At 34.8% G+C, this 16,444-nt stretch overlaps 1 protein-coding gene across 5 annotated transcripts in view; it reads left to right on the forward strand.

The window, feature by feature from the left end:
- Positions 1-16,444, forward strand: part of Ctnna2 (catenin alpha 2) — a 1,105,512-nt gene that overhangs the window by 225,165 nt on the left and 863,903 nt on the right. For all 5 annotated transcript variants that reach the window (XM_042690427.1, XM_042690430.1, XM_042690428.1 and 2 more), the window contains one exon: positions 10,885-11,080. In XM_042690427.1, coding sequence (XP_042546361.1) covers positions 10,885-11,080 — 196 coding nt within the window. The remainder of the gene's footprint in view (positions 1-10,884; positions 11,081-16,444) is intronic.

A 16,444-nucleotide genomic window follows, 5' to 3' on the forward strand; every position in this document is an offset into this window, starting at 1 on the left:
ACACCTTCTATTCAGTTGACTACATCAACTCCAAATGAGCCGTGTGCCAAAAAAATGAGTTTGGTGACTATAGGAGTTTTCTCTACTAGTAATAAACATAACAAATAAGCTTACTACGCACTGAAACTAAATAAACATATAATTAAAATGGCCAAATTTTCCATATGTTTGTGGCTGTTTTGTTTTATTTAATATATTTTTATTATCTTTCATTAGTTGTACAAAGGTTTTTCCATTCAACAAAGCAGTGTATAAATACAGGGCAGATGTTTGTGTTTTAAATTCTTTCTTTCAGTGCAATTGCTATAGACCACCAGTGAGTAACATTTCAATTAAAGTGTGACAGGATCTTTTGTTAGTGATAATGGAAGTGAAAACTCATTTCAGCTTCTCAGCTCTGCTTATTGTGGGTCACATTTTGCCTTGTAAAAAAGGATGACAAAGAGTTTGTGTTTGGAGTAGAGGGTGTCAGCTATTATTCTATTACAGTTAATATCTAGTTATATTTTCACTAGTTTCATTAGGCCCTAGTTTCCTGGATATGAGTCATTTTAAATATCTTTCCATTTTGTGGTCTGTATATGTGTATGTGTGTGTGTGCGCACATGCATACGTGTGTTTGTGTGTGTGTGTGTGTGTGTTTGAAAGTCAGATGCTATAATTCTTAAACTTTTATAGTTAGGCAATAACATTCAAGTATTAGGTAACCATTGCCAATTCTTTTGATGTATGATTCTTATCCTTACCTTTACATATTCATTTATTGTATGTGAAATGTGACTGACTAAATTAGGGATGGCAGTGCTAATGTTTGTTAGGATTGCTATCTCAAATTTTTAGACAAAAAATAATTTAGAGACCTGATATATTTTTTGGTTCATTCCACTGATTGCTTTCTATTCCCTGCAGAGTCTTGTTATCTCTGTTGGAACCCACTAACGTTAATAAGGGGAAATAACAAACTATATGCTTCTGTCAATCAAAGGTTGTAGTAAAAGATGATGAATTCTAAGAGATTGGGAGTTGGGTCAACCAAATTCTTTAACAGCATTGCTAGAAAAGATTTTGTTTTCTCTGGGTTTAGATTTGTTTCTTTTCTTCTTTGGAACTGTCTAGTTTTTATTTTCTTTCATTTGGCTTTAACTTTGAAAATGCAAACTCATGAATTATGAGTAAAGTTGAATCTTGCTTTAATTTTTGGGACATTCTAATCAGTATCAATTTCCTCACAAGGGTTAAAATATTTAGGATTTTAAAAAAGAAAAATGCCTTCATACTAATTTTCTATCCCTGGTTCGAAACAGTTGCCATTTGGTGAATATATAGAATTATATTTGTGTTCAATATAATGATACTATAGTCTACACTGAACTACATAGGTTAAAATGTCTCATAGATTAAAATGATTAAAATGAGTTGAAAGTGCCTGTTGCCTAGCATTGCAACTATGGTAACCTTGAAGTACAATTTGATCTCCCCAGTGTTTGCTTAATATTAATATAAAGAGCTCTATTTAAACATGTTTACATACCCAGATAATTACCATTGGTTACAGGGCTTTCAGTATTCAGTATAGAAAGCAAAAAATGCCATGCAGAGTTGTGCTCTACTTGCAATAGCTTACAATATACAGCCTAACAGGGAGTACAAATTTAGAATAAATCTTTTTTGAGTCATTGTCAGGGGTCATTAACTTATTAAAAAGTTAATGTTCAAAAGATAAAATTAAGCCAGTTTTTAAGAAGCAGCAATATTTTTGGAACTGAAATCACACAGAAATGATTGGGTATAATGTAAGGAAAATTTTCTCATCAGTAATCCTAGAGTACATGTAGTGAGCTCTCTGTTAAAGTGAGCTAACTGTAATTGCTCCATTGATATAAGAGGCACATACTAGGTTATGTAATATACAAATATAAAAAGGTCATTATGAAACACAATAATAACTAATTGCTAATAAAAACTAAAGGAAAATTAATTGTACCTCATAGTAAGTAACGGTAGTTCTAACTTGATACTTATATAGATTATGTGTATGGATACATTGAGATATATATATATATATATATATATATATATATGTGTGTGTGTGTGTGTGTGTGTGTGTGCATGTATGAATATAAACATTACATCATACGATGTTAGTATGTTCATTACTTGGGTATTTATATATTGGGTAAGAATGTATATTTCTGACTTCCTGTTTGCTTTAATTTAGAGTGGTCTGGAATTTGTAATAGGTGAAGAAGTAAAGATGGACTGAAGAGCCTTCAAGCACAGCTGAATGTTGTTCCTTGCAGACAAATCTTTGTTTAAGCTATGTTATCTAATGGTTATAAGAACTGGAGCACCCTATGGTGCTATTTAAATATGAAATATCGTACCTTAATAAGAAGTGAGATAAAAAGCTACTTTGGCATTTTCTAGGGCAAGTTAGGTTTGTTCTAAAAAGCATGTGGCTAAAAAAAATGTCCCTTCTTGATAGTCTCTTGTAAACATTATTGAAATACAACCTAGAAAAAATTTTGAATTACTTTTCACTTGCAAGAAAAGTGGGATAATCCAGTGTCTTGGGTATCTTTGCTATAATTTGTAGGCACAAAAAGTTTACCTAGAAATTTTTTAGTATAGGTATGACTAGTCATCTTTGTCATCAATAATGTCAACTCTCAACAATAGAATGTTTGGTTTAATGGTTAATGTCTGAGTCTTTATTTGTTCAAGATAAAACATATCAATGTTACTGAGTGAGAAAGCTTGTCTTTTGGACTTTTGTGGTTTATTTCTTTCTTTGAAGGGATGTCCCGAAGTGGCGCTGTGGCTCAAGTGGTAGAGCACTAGCCTTGAGCTGAAGAGCTGAGGGACAGTGCCCAAGCCCAGAGTTCAGGCCCCACGATCGACAAAATAAATAAATAAAGGGATAATAGTTGTAATCAAGGAATGACCAGCTCACGAAAACACAGCAGTACAATTTTTCTGTGATAGGAAAATACTGCTTTAGTTGTTAGTGAGACTGAATACACAAAGTCCATTATATTACCATTTTTTGCTTCAGAACTAGTCTTTTCTATCCTCTTTTTCTGTCCCATATGGGATAACATATGAGTTCCTTAAATCTCATATTTTCTCCTGTAGAAAATAATTTCTAACAGAACTATTTGTAACATAAGAATATATTTTTGTATATGTTTTAAAATGGAAAGTTACATGCCATTGTTGTGCTTAGTGTATAATTAATAAATATCTGGTTTCTAAAGAAGAATAATTGAAGGAAAACATCATTTGATTTCCTACTTGGCTGCTACTTTTTTAATGGTCAGTAAGTCTGATTTTCTTCCTAAAGGCTTAATATTATCAAATCTATAACCATTTCAAGATTTAACTCCATCCTACTTTATTTTATTTGATAATTTTGTTTTCATATTTTCATCTGGAATGTATCTTGGCTTATAATGGAAGTTTTCTCTCATGTTAACTGAGTAACCACGAGAACGAGATGTTTCAGGACCATACAACAGGGGAACACATGAAAAGTTATAATTCTATTTGCAAATTGCAGGAGCTTTTAGGCATCTAGCAAAACGATGCACAATATATTTCTATTTTCAGTGCTATATTTTCTTTCATTGTACTGCTTTCTGGAAAAACTCAAAAGAATGACTTGATTTGCTGCATTTATATTAACCTGATTTTACTTTTCCAAATTTCTTATGATTGTTTAGTAGAGAAGATGACCAATTCATCAATAACAAGTTGATAAATGTATCAAGATATTCTGCCTTGTGATATGGAACTTGTTATGGCATAAAGTAAGAGGAAGAATGTATGCTAAAGTCATGCTCTCTATCCCTCCTTTGTAATATTCAGCTGAACTAAACTTCCAAGGAAGCAAGTGAGTGTAACATGCATAATCCTCATTATTTTATAGGATGAATACCAAATGGCTCAGCCCATACCTACCTGGTCAAAAACTCAGGGAATAAGGGCAAAAACAGGATATGAATAAGTGAATTTGGGCCAAGATAAAGTTGTGAAGTCATTAGGTTAGAATCCTGTGCATCTCAACTTTTAATGTACATATGAATAACCAGTTATTAGGAGATCTGGTGTGAGACCTGATAGCCTATATTTACAGCTAGTTCAGGCAATTGGTATTTGTGCTCCAGAGCTCATTTGAAATATCATAGTGCTAAAAATTTCAATTAACTGCCCCACAGGTCAAGCTTAGCTAAATTAAATGGTTTCTGGTTTCAGGCAGATATGACTGGTTTGGAAAGCAAGGCCCATGGCCTATTAATGTTCTAGAAAAAGAACTATTCCATGTATATTGAGGTTTTCTTTCCTAGGAGCAGAAAACTGATAAGTAGAAAAGTCATAGTCAGATACAAAAATAATCTTGCAATAAAACACATTTCAAGGAAGACCAAAGAAATGACATTGGCTTCTGCATTACCGTCATTTGCAAGAAAAATGGATCTAATCTCAGCATGGTAGTATATGCTGAGCAGTGTGTTTCAGCCTGGAACAAAACAATGGTGTGATGGTAGCAGTAAACCCTTCTAGGTATAGGAGGGAGAGACACAAAGATTGATACAAAGAGAAGAAAATGTAGATGATGGGATATACATATATTTGAAAATATTTTCTAGAAGTTTTCTATTTCTAAATATATTTCTATTTGTATCAATAGTAAGAAAACAGCCAAAACATTACAAAAACTCTTATAACTAACCAAATCCTTCCCATACTAACAGTTTACATCCACAAACAACAAAGAAATTTGTTGACCAATTATGGAGAAGAGAAATAATAATATATTGAGTTTTTAATGAAGACAACTAATAAATCCAAGAATTTATCCTCCTCCTCTAAATACACATGTGCTACTACATATATTTTAGAAATATTTAGAAATACAAAAAATCTGTTACCAGGAAAATCAACCAGGACATTTTTTCCAGGAGGAAGTGGAGTTAGCAGCACTAAATGTGACAAAGTTGTATGACATGATTTAAAACAACTTGTGTTTGGTAATTTATTAATAATCTTAGTTCAAGATCAGTTAAACAGGAATCTTATTCAGGAAGTAATGAGAATAATTAAAAGTTCCATGGGCTAAAGCATCAATAGAAAAAAGAATGAACACTGAAATGCTTTTCTCTTTAAAGGAAATGGACCTCAGAACTTTTCAAGGCCTGTTCCAACAAATCTATCCAACTTTACTTCTGTGTTCTTCATAGGTTAGACTGTTCTCAAGTAAGAGTGATCACCTAATGCTTTGGCATTATATGTGTCAATTTTAATGCTATTGCCCCTCATCACTCTTGCTAGGAATTTTCATTTTCTTTTTTTTAAATACTATAAATAATTGTACTTGCAAATTGATAGAAGAGGACAGTATGTGTGTGAAAACTGAGAATCAGGTTTCCTGGTTGGAGGAAGAGGGGATGTACCAGGGATTTCCACAAAATAAACCAACTCTTTAAACACTGCTTGAAAGCTGCGCTAGACAAAAAGTCTGAGAATGCCATTTACCTAGTGATTGTATGGGTTTTAACCTCTCAGATAAACTCCTCTACATTACTTGTCTTTGATCAGAATGTGGTCTTTCTGCTTTGACCTGTCCAACACAGCCACTCAGGGATTCCATCTACATTCCCATACTGCTGTTCATTTCCATGGATGATTGTTGGGAATTTTTGGTGATAAGGAGATTTGAACTCAGGGTTTCATATTTTCTAAGCAAGTATGAAACATATTCCTACTAGAACCATACCCACACCCTTACTGATTTTGTTATTGTTGAGATAGTGTCTTGCCATTTGTCCGGGCTGACATTTAAGATAGTCCCTCTGATCTCTGAGGAGCTATGACTGAAAGGTCTGTTCCACTGCCACATGGTTATTTTCTTATAATTCTAATAGTATTAGCTTTATTTCTTTAGAGGAGGAGAATGAATCCTTGGAATGAATAATTGTCTTTATTAAAAACTCAGTATTTTTATGATTTCTCTTCTTAATGATTGGGCAACAACTTTCTTTGCTGTTTTTGGATGCATACTGTAAGTATGGGAATGTTGAGAAAATAATTTGGTTAGTTATAAGAATTTTTAAAAGTTTTTGTTGTTTTCCAAGTATCAACTGGTATTAATAGCCCTGACATGTTCATTTAGGTTGAGAACTTTGCATGTATCAGATATCATTGCAGGAGGAAAGATAAAGTAGTTGGCTAATATTTCACTAACATTGAAAAGTGTATTAATACATTGAGATAGCAAGGTATTACTACTGAAAGACAAGGAAGTCAATAGAATATATATAATCTGTGTCATGAGATAAATGTGGAGCATAAGTATGTTCTAAGATCACTATTCTTTAACATTCCCTTAATCTGGAAGGTTAAAAAGAGATGACTAAGCTATCCTGCTTTATAGAGCACAAGAATGATTTAGCCATTAGTATGTTTGAACCATGTGAATTTAAGGATTTTTCTTTTCTTTTCTAGGGTTTTCTCTGAGCTGAACTTGCTCCTCAATAAATTACGCAGGGAAAATGGAAGATGCATACTATTGTAGATGGCCAGAACTTTGTTTTATATGCAATTAATTTTATTTTTTACATTGGCCTATCACAATTACTTTACTTAGAAGGTGATGAGAGAATGTGTTTACCTAGTAGTAGGATTGGACTGAATGGAATAATTTGCATAAAAGCAGCATTGAGAACCCTCAGTTACACAAGTTAGACCTCATTTTTTTAAGTACTTATGAATCTTACCTAATTCTGTAACTTCCATTCAAACATTTGGTATACTGTCCAAACATGGAACAAGGTTCCTAAATAATCCTTCTCTAATTTTTTGAAAACTTAGTAACTTAAGTAATAAGAAGAGCAAAGTAAGTGAACAAATTATTGTATTTTTTCTTTTTTTGCTGATTTATTCTACATGTTGTTTTCTAGTTATCTTTGATGTGTTGCCTCATGCTTAATGTGAGTGGGATATTGAACATTACATATCTTATTAGTTAAGGCTTTTTATTAGGTTTTCATTGTTATGTAGCATTTAGCCTCCTTGCCCTTTGGTCTTAGAGTAATTGGAATTGCCTTTTAATTCTTCTGCATTGTGCTGAGAATCTTATTTCTATGAACAAGATAATGTCTACTTTTCCAATAATTTGTGTCTCTTCTCTATTTGTTTTAAGTAACGTATTGGCTTTGTTCTCAAATGAAGCACTGATTAGCAGTACAAAGTGTTGACAATTATTGCCTGTTTTAAACTGGCTGACATGAGCTGTTACAAAGGCCCATCCTTTTCTCTCTTTATTCTTGTCTTGATTCATGGTCTTCTCCCTGTGAGTAAAGGAGAGAGATCACTAAAAGAGCATTAAATTGCTTGGCTTCTTTTAGAAATAATCACTTTAAAAATTATTAGTAATGTTATATGATTTTTCCCACATACATGATAACTTACACTGGCTTCTTATTAAACCCATTACCTAATTTTTTTTTAATATAGTAATGTACCATGAGATACGAGAAGAGGTAAAATTTGTTTTCCTCTGCAGAAATTGAACCCATTTAGCTATTTGGTAGCTTTCTGATCAGTACCTCTTCTTAAAACTCTCAATCTAACTGAAATTAATATCTTCTTCTTTCTGTTTTTCTCTAATTTGAGAAGTCTAAAAATTAGATACCAAAACTTTTATGAATTATGCATACGATGAGAACAAATCACATCTAAGTTTAAATAGAGAATGTTTTCTGCTGATAAAAAGAGTATAGCAGAAATTAGTATGTTCATGATAATGGCTGTATCTGGGTAGATAGTTAGGGTGCTAATGCTCTTGTTTCCAGGTATTGGTTACTCTGGGCAGCTGGCGTTCCTGGACCAGAAGCTTTACTTCAGGAAAGCAGCTGCTGGGAAGACTTCCATTCATCTAATGTTTGCCTCATTGGGGAAGAGGCTGAGTAGATGAGAGTATTTCTAGTATTTCTCATTACATGTTTACTTTGTACTTAAATCATCATTATCTGGTACTCTAATTTTTTAATGATTTTCACTTTCTTTTGTGGCTAGTGTTTTACATCTGAAAGTTATTTATCTTTATTTCATTTTTGCTGTCTTGCTGAATTTGTTTAGAATTCAGAAAAACACTTGAATCCTGCAATTCCCAACATACTGAAGTAGTGGTTCTGCCCATGTTCATCAGCATAGAGTACATTTCTTCAATGCTTTATTTTTTGTTTTATGTTAGGTCTTGCCCTATAAAAGTAATTGGAACTTTGACTAATGGCTTTGCTTACTCTGGGATTTGGAGTACATGTTAGAAACTTCAGGATTTGGACTTTTTCTGTGGACTGGATTTCTTGATAATCTCAAACAACATATTCAATTAGCTAACTAGGATAAATGTCAATGAAAATAAACTATAAAACTCAGTCTTATAAAGCTGATTTAAGAATCCAGTGGTAAAAAGACTGGCAATTTCAGCTGGACAATACAGACCACCTGGATTCATTTCCTTTCCAAACTTCTCATTAGTAGATAATAAAAGTTCAAAAGTTTTCAACATAGTACCTTGTACATCTCATTATTACAATGGGTCATCCTGTATCCTTGTTTCAGCATTTTGTTGTTTCCCTTCCCCTCCCCATATTAGAAAAAAATGTATATACAAGATTCATGTCAACAGAATCAAATACAGTGACAACAGGGGTTATACCATGGGGGAAGAATATACAAAAGAAACAACAAAAAAAATCACAGAGTACATTAAAAGCAATAGCAACAAAGAAAAACCTCTTGTGTCCCTATCTTGGGGTTCATTTTGCTTAGCATCATCTTATATGGTCATAAAACGCACTTTACAACTTGAAGGAGGGAGCAGTTGGGGAGGTGGAGAGGAAAGGGATAGTAGGGGAAAAACAAAGGAGGGGGTAACAGTGCTGAATAGAAAATGTACTCATTACCTTACTCATGTAACTGCTCTGTACAGTATCTTTACAATTTAAAAAATCAATCTGAAAAAAAAGTTCAAAAGTTTGTAGGATATAATAACTTGCTTGAAAGATATTGAAAGCTTTGTTATTGTCTCTAAACATTTATCATATTAAAATAAAGCATTTGGAATTTCAAATGATGATAACTAGAATGAATGATAATAAATGTAAATTTAACTTGATTCTGGAAATTTTAGGTAGTTAAAAAAATTGATCTTGCCAGATCTTGCTGGCTCATGCCTATAATCCTAGGTACTTTAAGAGGCTGAGATCTGAGGATTGTTGTTCAAAACCAGCCCGGGCAGAAAAGTCCCCGAAACTTTTATCTCCAATAAACTACTCAAAAAATAAAAAAAGGAAAAGAAAAGAAAAAAGAAGTGCTGCTGTGGCTCCAAGTGATAGAGGACTTGCCTTGAGAAAAAGAAGTTCACGTTTCAGGGATACCACCCAGACACAGAGTTCAAGCCCCAGATCTGGCAAAAGGGAAAAAATCATCCTGAATAATTGTTCTCCTTAAAATCATCTTGTATAAAATGAAATCAGATATAGCAAGACTCTTTTAAAGTTATAAGAAGTAACTAATGTGCATTGGCATCTGAACATTTATTACTTCTCACCTCTGCCCAGTCTTCTTGGGCTCAAGACTAGATATTGCTTTTCCTAACTTGATAATAGGGTTAAGTTATGAGTTAGAATCTTTTCTGTGAAAGTAGTTGTTTGATATAAGCACTTTATTTTAAAGGTAGTAGCCAACATGTGACAAGAAGCCATTTTAGTGAAGCCACATCCTGTTCTAAGAATTGTTTTTGTAGGGGCTGGAGCTGTGGCTCAAGTGGTAGAGATCCAGCAGTAGAAGAACTGTTTTATTTATGCCCATTTGACTAGGTGTCCTGCCTTTGGTTGCTGGCTCAGATAAACTTTTAACCCCTTTCAATCTAGCCAATTGTACAAGATTGTCAACCTGAAAAACTAACTTGCAGTCCAACAAAATGAATAACAGGAAATTGGCACTTGAAAGATGTGTGTGTGTGTGGAATGATCTTAGAAAGACGAGTAGATGAAAAAAGAGAGAAGGGGAAAAGAGGGAAAAGGGAGGATGCCATTATGATATACAATATATATCCTAAGAAATTAAGAAAAAAGTGGGGAGGACTTGAGTTGGGATGGAAGAGGGGAATGATGAAAGAGGTGGCATCAATCAAGATGAATATGCTCATAAACTGATTTTTTGAATGGTAACTTCTTTGTACAACTACTTCAAGAGATAAGTGGATAGATAGACCCATCAAACAAAGGATAGAGAGAGAGATTGATGGGTAATGAATGCATTGATAAATAGATTGTGAATTTACCTTCTAACCAATCAAAGCAAACGTCAGTATCTTTTAGAGATAAAGTCTGGGAGGACCACCTTCCCAACCCCCTTGCTGACTTGGCCTCTTGTCACTAACTTGCCCTTATGTAGACATAAATTTTGAATTTACTTCCTAGTTTACTTGCTGAGTTCCTTTTAAGTGCCCTTATTCTCATGTGACACCCCAATATTCCCAGATATTTCCAACAATAACCAAACAGTTTGCTTTGATTTTCTCACTCATCCAAGAGATGAGAACTGTATTTATCAATCTGTGAAATTACAATTTGAAGTCAACTGGATACAGGCAAGACTGCTCTTTCTACTTTAGTAACAAGCCTTTTCCCTGAGGCACAAATAATAGTTGTTTATGTATATGCAACTCCATATAATTCTACAGGATTGTTGAAGGGGACATGATGAAGACTATCTGATATTTATTTCATAGAAATGATAACATAGTAGATTATTCCAGGCAGTTTTACAGAGTAGTCTGAAAGTTGTTTTTTTTTTCTTCCTTTTATAATTAAGGTGACAACACTCGTCAACACAAGCAACAAAGGCCCATCTGGTAAAAAGAAAGGGAGGTCAAAGAAAGCCCATGTTCTGGCTGCGTCTGTGGAGCAAGCCACTCAGAACTTCCTAGAAAAGGGTGAGCAGATTGCGAAGGAGAGTCAAGATCTCAAAGAAGAGTTGGTAGCTGCGGTGGAGGATGTGCGCAAGCAAGGTAGGCAGGATCCTAGAGATTGGGATGGATGGATACGATGGACCAAATGATGGATTTTTTCTTCAGCATCAATAGATACTTGATTAATAGACTCATTGTTTTCACTGTCTATGCTAGACGTTTCTATTAAGGGCTGGAATTGATTGCATTAACAGAGATTTACTTTATTTTATTATTATTGTAAAGGTGATGTACAGAGGGATTACAATTACATAAGTGAGGTAATGAGTACATTTCTTAGTGAACCTTTTTACTCTTTCCTCATTTTCTCCCTCTTTCCCTCCCCTTCTCCCCCTCCCCCCCCCCCCCCCCGGACTTCCCCAACTCCAAGTTGTAAAGTTCATTTCCAACATAGTGTCTTGTGAGTATTGCTATTGCATTGGTTCACCCTGTGTCCTTTGTCTCACCATTTTGTTACATCTTTTCCCTTCCACAAATCAGATAAGCATATGTACAAGATATAGGGTACCTATAGGGGATAAACCAAAGGTCGGGGGAACATAGTATATTAAAAACAAAAACTAAACTAAACTAAACCTCTCATTTTCAGATTTTGGAGTTCATTTTGATTAGCTACTTTTTATATGGTCATGTGTGCATAGTTATTAAGCTTTTGAGATCTCTGCTAGGACTATCCTAGACATATACTAATTATTACAAATGAGGGAAACCATGGAGCCTATGTTTCTTTGGATCTGGCTTACTTCACATACTATGACTTTTTTCCAAGTCTTTCCATTTCCTTATGAATGGGGCAATACCATTCCTTCTCATGGAAGAATACAATGCCATTGTGTTTATATACCACATCTTCTTGGTCCATTCATCTACAGAGGAGCATCTGGTTGGTTCCATATCTTAGCTAAGGTAAATAATGCTGCATAGCTGTGCTGTTAGTTTTAGTGTGGCCTTGTTTGTGATAATTTGTATAAATGCCCAGGAGTGAGATTGCTGGTTCATAGGGGAATTCTATGTTTAATTTTTAAGGACCCTCCACACTGCTTTCCAGAGTGGTGGAACCAGTTTACATTCCCACCAACAGGATAGTAATGTTCCCTTTTGGCCACATCCCTGCCAGCATCTATTATTATTCCTTTCCTTGATAAAGGCCATTCTAACTGGGGTAAGGTGGAATCTCAATGTAGTTTTGATTTGAATTTCTTTATGGCCAGAAATGTTGAACATTTCTTCATGTGTCTCTTGGGTGTTCTTATTTTCTCTCCAGAAAAGACACTTTTTAATTCTTTAGCACACTTGTTAATGTGGTGCTTGTTTGTTTGAGCATCTGTTATTGGGGGATTTAAATTTTTTTGAGCTCTAGGTATATTTTTGGTATTGTCTATAATATAGCTTGCAAATGCTACAGTTACAAATTTCCTATATCTGCTTTTACTACAGAATATTAAATTGATCTCCGTAAATGAAAACAGATTCCTATGTTGAACTCATACTTCAGGGATGATAGAGCGGAAGACAAATATAAAACACCATGAGAAAACCATTGTTCTGATTCCTGAACCTATTTTCCAATCCAAACCCTTCCTCCCATGTTTAATTATCAAACTATCTTGTTTTCATTTATACCAAAATATGCATAGTATAAAATTAGCATCTTAACTCTTTTTAAGTTTACAGTTCAACACCGTGTCATCATTCTCAAAAGGCAATCTCCAGAATTTTTTCTTCTTGCAATGTTGAAACTATTTACTCGGGTCTCTACCTGCCCTTCCCCCAAACCATAAGCAACCATCATTTTTTATTCTGAATTTGCCTACTCAGAATGAAGATGTTTGAAAACACTTGCCCTCTTACTTCATGTAAGTGGGATCCTACAACATTAGTTATTTTGTGACTGGCTTATTTAGCTTAGTGTAATCTTTTCAAAGCCTATACATATTATAGCATGTGTGATAATTTCCGTTCCTATTATGGCTAAATAGTATTCCTTTATATGTGCATTTATTCTTGTAAACATGGACCTTTGAATTGCTTTCACTTTGGGTCTATTATAATGATATTGTTATTATAATACACATGAATGTATAACATCAGTTTGACACCATGTTTTCTATAGTGGTAGTACTGGATGATATTGAATTAATTTTCATTTTTTTAAGAACATTTATGTCAGGCTGGGAAGGTGGCTCAGTGGTAGAGTGCTTGCCTCGCATGCATGAGGCTCTGGGTTCAATTCCTCAGCACCACATAAGCAGGAAACGCCAGAAGTGGCGCTGTGGCTCAAGTAGTAGAGCGCTAACCTTGAGCTGAAGAGCTGAGGGACAGCACCTATGCCCAGAATTCAGGCCCCATGATCAGCAAAAACAAAAACAAAAACACTCATGTCATTTTCTGTAGTAGCTACACCATTTTACAGTTGTATTAATAGTACATAAGACCTCTAGTGTCTGCATCCTTGTGAACAATTTTTTTTTACTTTCTTTTTCCCAAATAGTAACCACAATAATGGATGTGAGGAGATAGTGCATTATGATTTTAAGTTTCATTTCCTTAAGGGCTTGTTAGGTATTTATATATCTTCTTTAGAAAACATCTACTCAAACTCTTTTCCCATATCATTATCAGATGATGTTATTGTAATTGAGTTTTAGGATTCTTTATACATTCTAGATGCTAACACCATTTTACATAATGCTGTATAAAATATTTTCTCCATGTTCCACATTCTCATTTCCCTCTTTTGATTGTGTCCCCTGATAAACAATATTTAAATTTTGAGGTACCCCTATATAACAGCTTTAGGTGCAAATTCTAATGAGCAAGAATAAAAGCAGATAGCTATTCTCCAGCTTTTTGAACGTTCCCCCATTTTATATGCCAATGTACATCACATAAATCATTCCAGTTACAAATGATGGGGATTTTGCTGTCAATTCCTATTACTTCCACTTCTTTCAAGTAAAACCTATCAAAAGTCCCGGAAATCTTATCTCCTAAGTACATATTTAATGGGCTAAGTCCAGTCTGTTATTCCAAAATACCATGTTTTACCTGCCCCTGTGTTTTTATATGTGTGCTCTTATTTGAAACACTTAAGGGTCATCCCAGCTCAAAGACCAGCTTCTCAGGGAAACTTTTCCTGATACTCATGTTATGTTTTTTGTGTCTGTGCCAGACATGGGACTGGAATTTAGGGCCTGTTATCTGTCTTTAGCTTTTTCACTTGAAGTCAAGGCTCTAGCACTTGAGTCACATTTCCACTTTGGGATTTTTGCTGGTTAATCAGAGATAAGAATCTCACATATATGTCTGCCCAGGCTGGCATTGAATCACAATCCTCATATCCTAGTCTCCTATGTAGCTAGGATTATAGGAATGAAACACTGACAATTAGATAGTTCTGTCATTTATTTTTTATCACAGAGTATTTTGTCACTGTCCACATAGTAATGAAACATTTGTGAGATGAATTTCTTTCTTGCTACATTATATATTAATGAAGGCATAAATCAGACAATGTCACTTCTGCTGATCATTGATTTGTAATACCTAACACTTACAAAATTTCATAAATGCATGGTGAATTGATAAATATATAAGTAGATGGCTAGATCCAGTCTTATGGAAGCCCTATCTTTATGTTTCTTTTTAAATTTTTTTTTTTTACTATTCTTTTTTTTTTTAATTTAATTTTATTTTATTTGTGAACATACTGTACAGAAGGGTTACAATTACATGGGCAGGATAATGCATACATTTCTTACCAAGCATTGCAGCCTCCTCCTTTGGTTTACCCTTCACCTCCCTTCCCAGCCTCTCCCTCCCCACCAATCCCAATCCTTCTCCTTCCCCCCATTCCCCCCTCCCCCCGCACCGACGTTGTAAAGCTGGTTTTGGACATGACAACTTGTACTTCTCATTGTTGCAACAGGTCCACCTGTATCCTTAAACAACTGGTTTTTTCCCATCTCCTCCACAAGTTATACTGACATCAAATATAGTGAAAGCAGGGGTTATACTGTGGGGGAGGGACATACAAAGCAACAAAGAGATAATCTTATAAATGCATTAGAAACACATGCATGAAAGAAAAAAAACATTAAAATACATATCTAAGGGTTCATTTTCCTGACATCACATTATCTGACCTTTTCCGCTTGACTCATACATATACTTTTTTATTGCCATTTTTATCATTATTTTTATTATGAAAATACCATACAGAGGGGTTACAATTATGTGGGCAAAGTAATGAGTACATTTCTTATCAAGCATTGTTGCCTCCTTTGTTTCCCTTACCCATCCCTTCCCATTCCCCACCCCCACCCCACCCCCAGTTTTAAAAATTTTTATAGTGGGTATTTATAGTGGGTATTTAGAATGCAAACCTTCTTTCTAAACCAACATCAGCTATACTGCTCACATGGCCTTTGCCTTCCTTATCCCCTCTCCCCCAAGTTAATTTCATTTATACTAAGTGCATTTGAAAATGGGTATTGCTTCTGAATGGCCTGTATTTATAACCTGGATAGTTACTTTGCTGTTGTTTGCTCTCATATAACAGTATTATATAGAAATGTCCATGTTACCCAGGTGACTGTGACTCAAGCCTGTAATTCAGCGTTCAAGAGGGTGCAGTTTGAAGCCAAGGCAGTCAAATCTGTGAGACACTTATCTAGTTGGCCAGCCAAATAGCAAATGTGAAGCTATGGTTCAATTGGTAGACGACCAGTTTTGTTTCTGTCCTGGGTCTTGAATTAAGGGCCTGGGCACTTTCGCTGAGCACTTTTTTAAGACTAGTGCACTACTACTTGAACCACAGCTTTTTAGTAGTTGATTGGAAATAAGAGTCACATATTTTTTGGTCCAGGCTTATTTTGAACTATGATCCTCAGATCTCAGCTTCCTGAATAGCTACAATTAGATACAAGAGAGCTACCAGTGCCCAGCCAACCTCCTGTATTAAACAAAGTAAAGCTAAGGGACTGTGCTCAGCCCTGAGTTCAGTCCCCAGTGCTGGTGCCCAGGTGCATGTGTGCATGCACACACAGACACAGACACAGACACACACACACACACACACCAAGTTCTATACAGGTGTGTGTGTGAGAGAGAGAGAGAGAGTGTGTGTGTGTGTGTTCATCCATCCATGCTGTCAAGATAGGGACCATCGCTATAGTGGAGAATGTCAACGTTGGTCTCTGAGCCTTATTGATTTAGGGTGATAAATTCGTTTTAATGGCCTTGAAGTTTATATGAATTGTTTGATGGGTAGAATATAACTAATGTGATTCTCAATGAGCCTTTTCTAGTGATATTGAAGTAAGAAGTCTGCAAAGACTCTGAAGATGGCTTACAACAGTTGTTTTCCTAGAGAATATTTTAAGCTTCCTCTCTTCCAATTAT

This window comes from Dipodomys spectabilis, unplaced genomic scaffold, assembly GCF_019054845.1.
Source record: "Dipodomys spectabilis isolate Male_0828 unplaced genomic scaffold, ASM1905484v1 ptg000137l, whole genome shotgun sequence".
NCBI lineage: Eukaryota > Metazoa > Chordata > Mammalia > Rodentia > Heteromyidae > Dipodomys > Dipodomys spectabilis.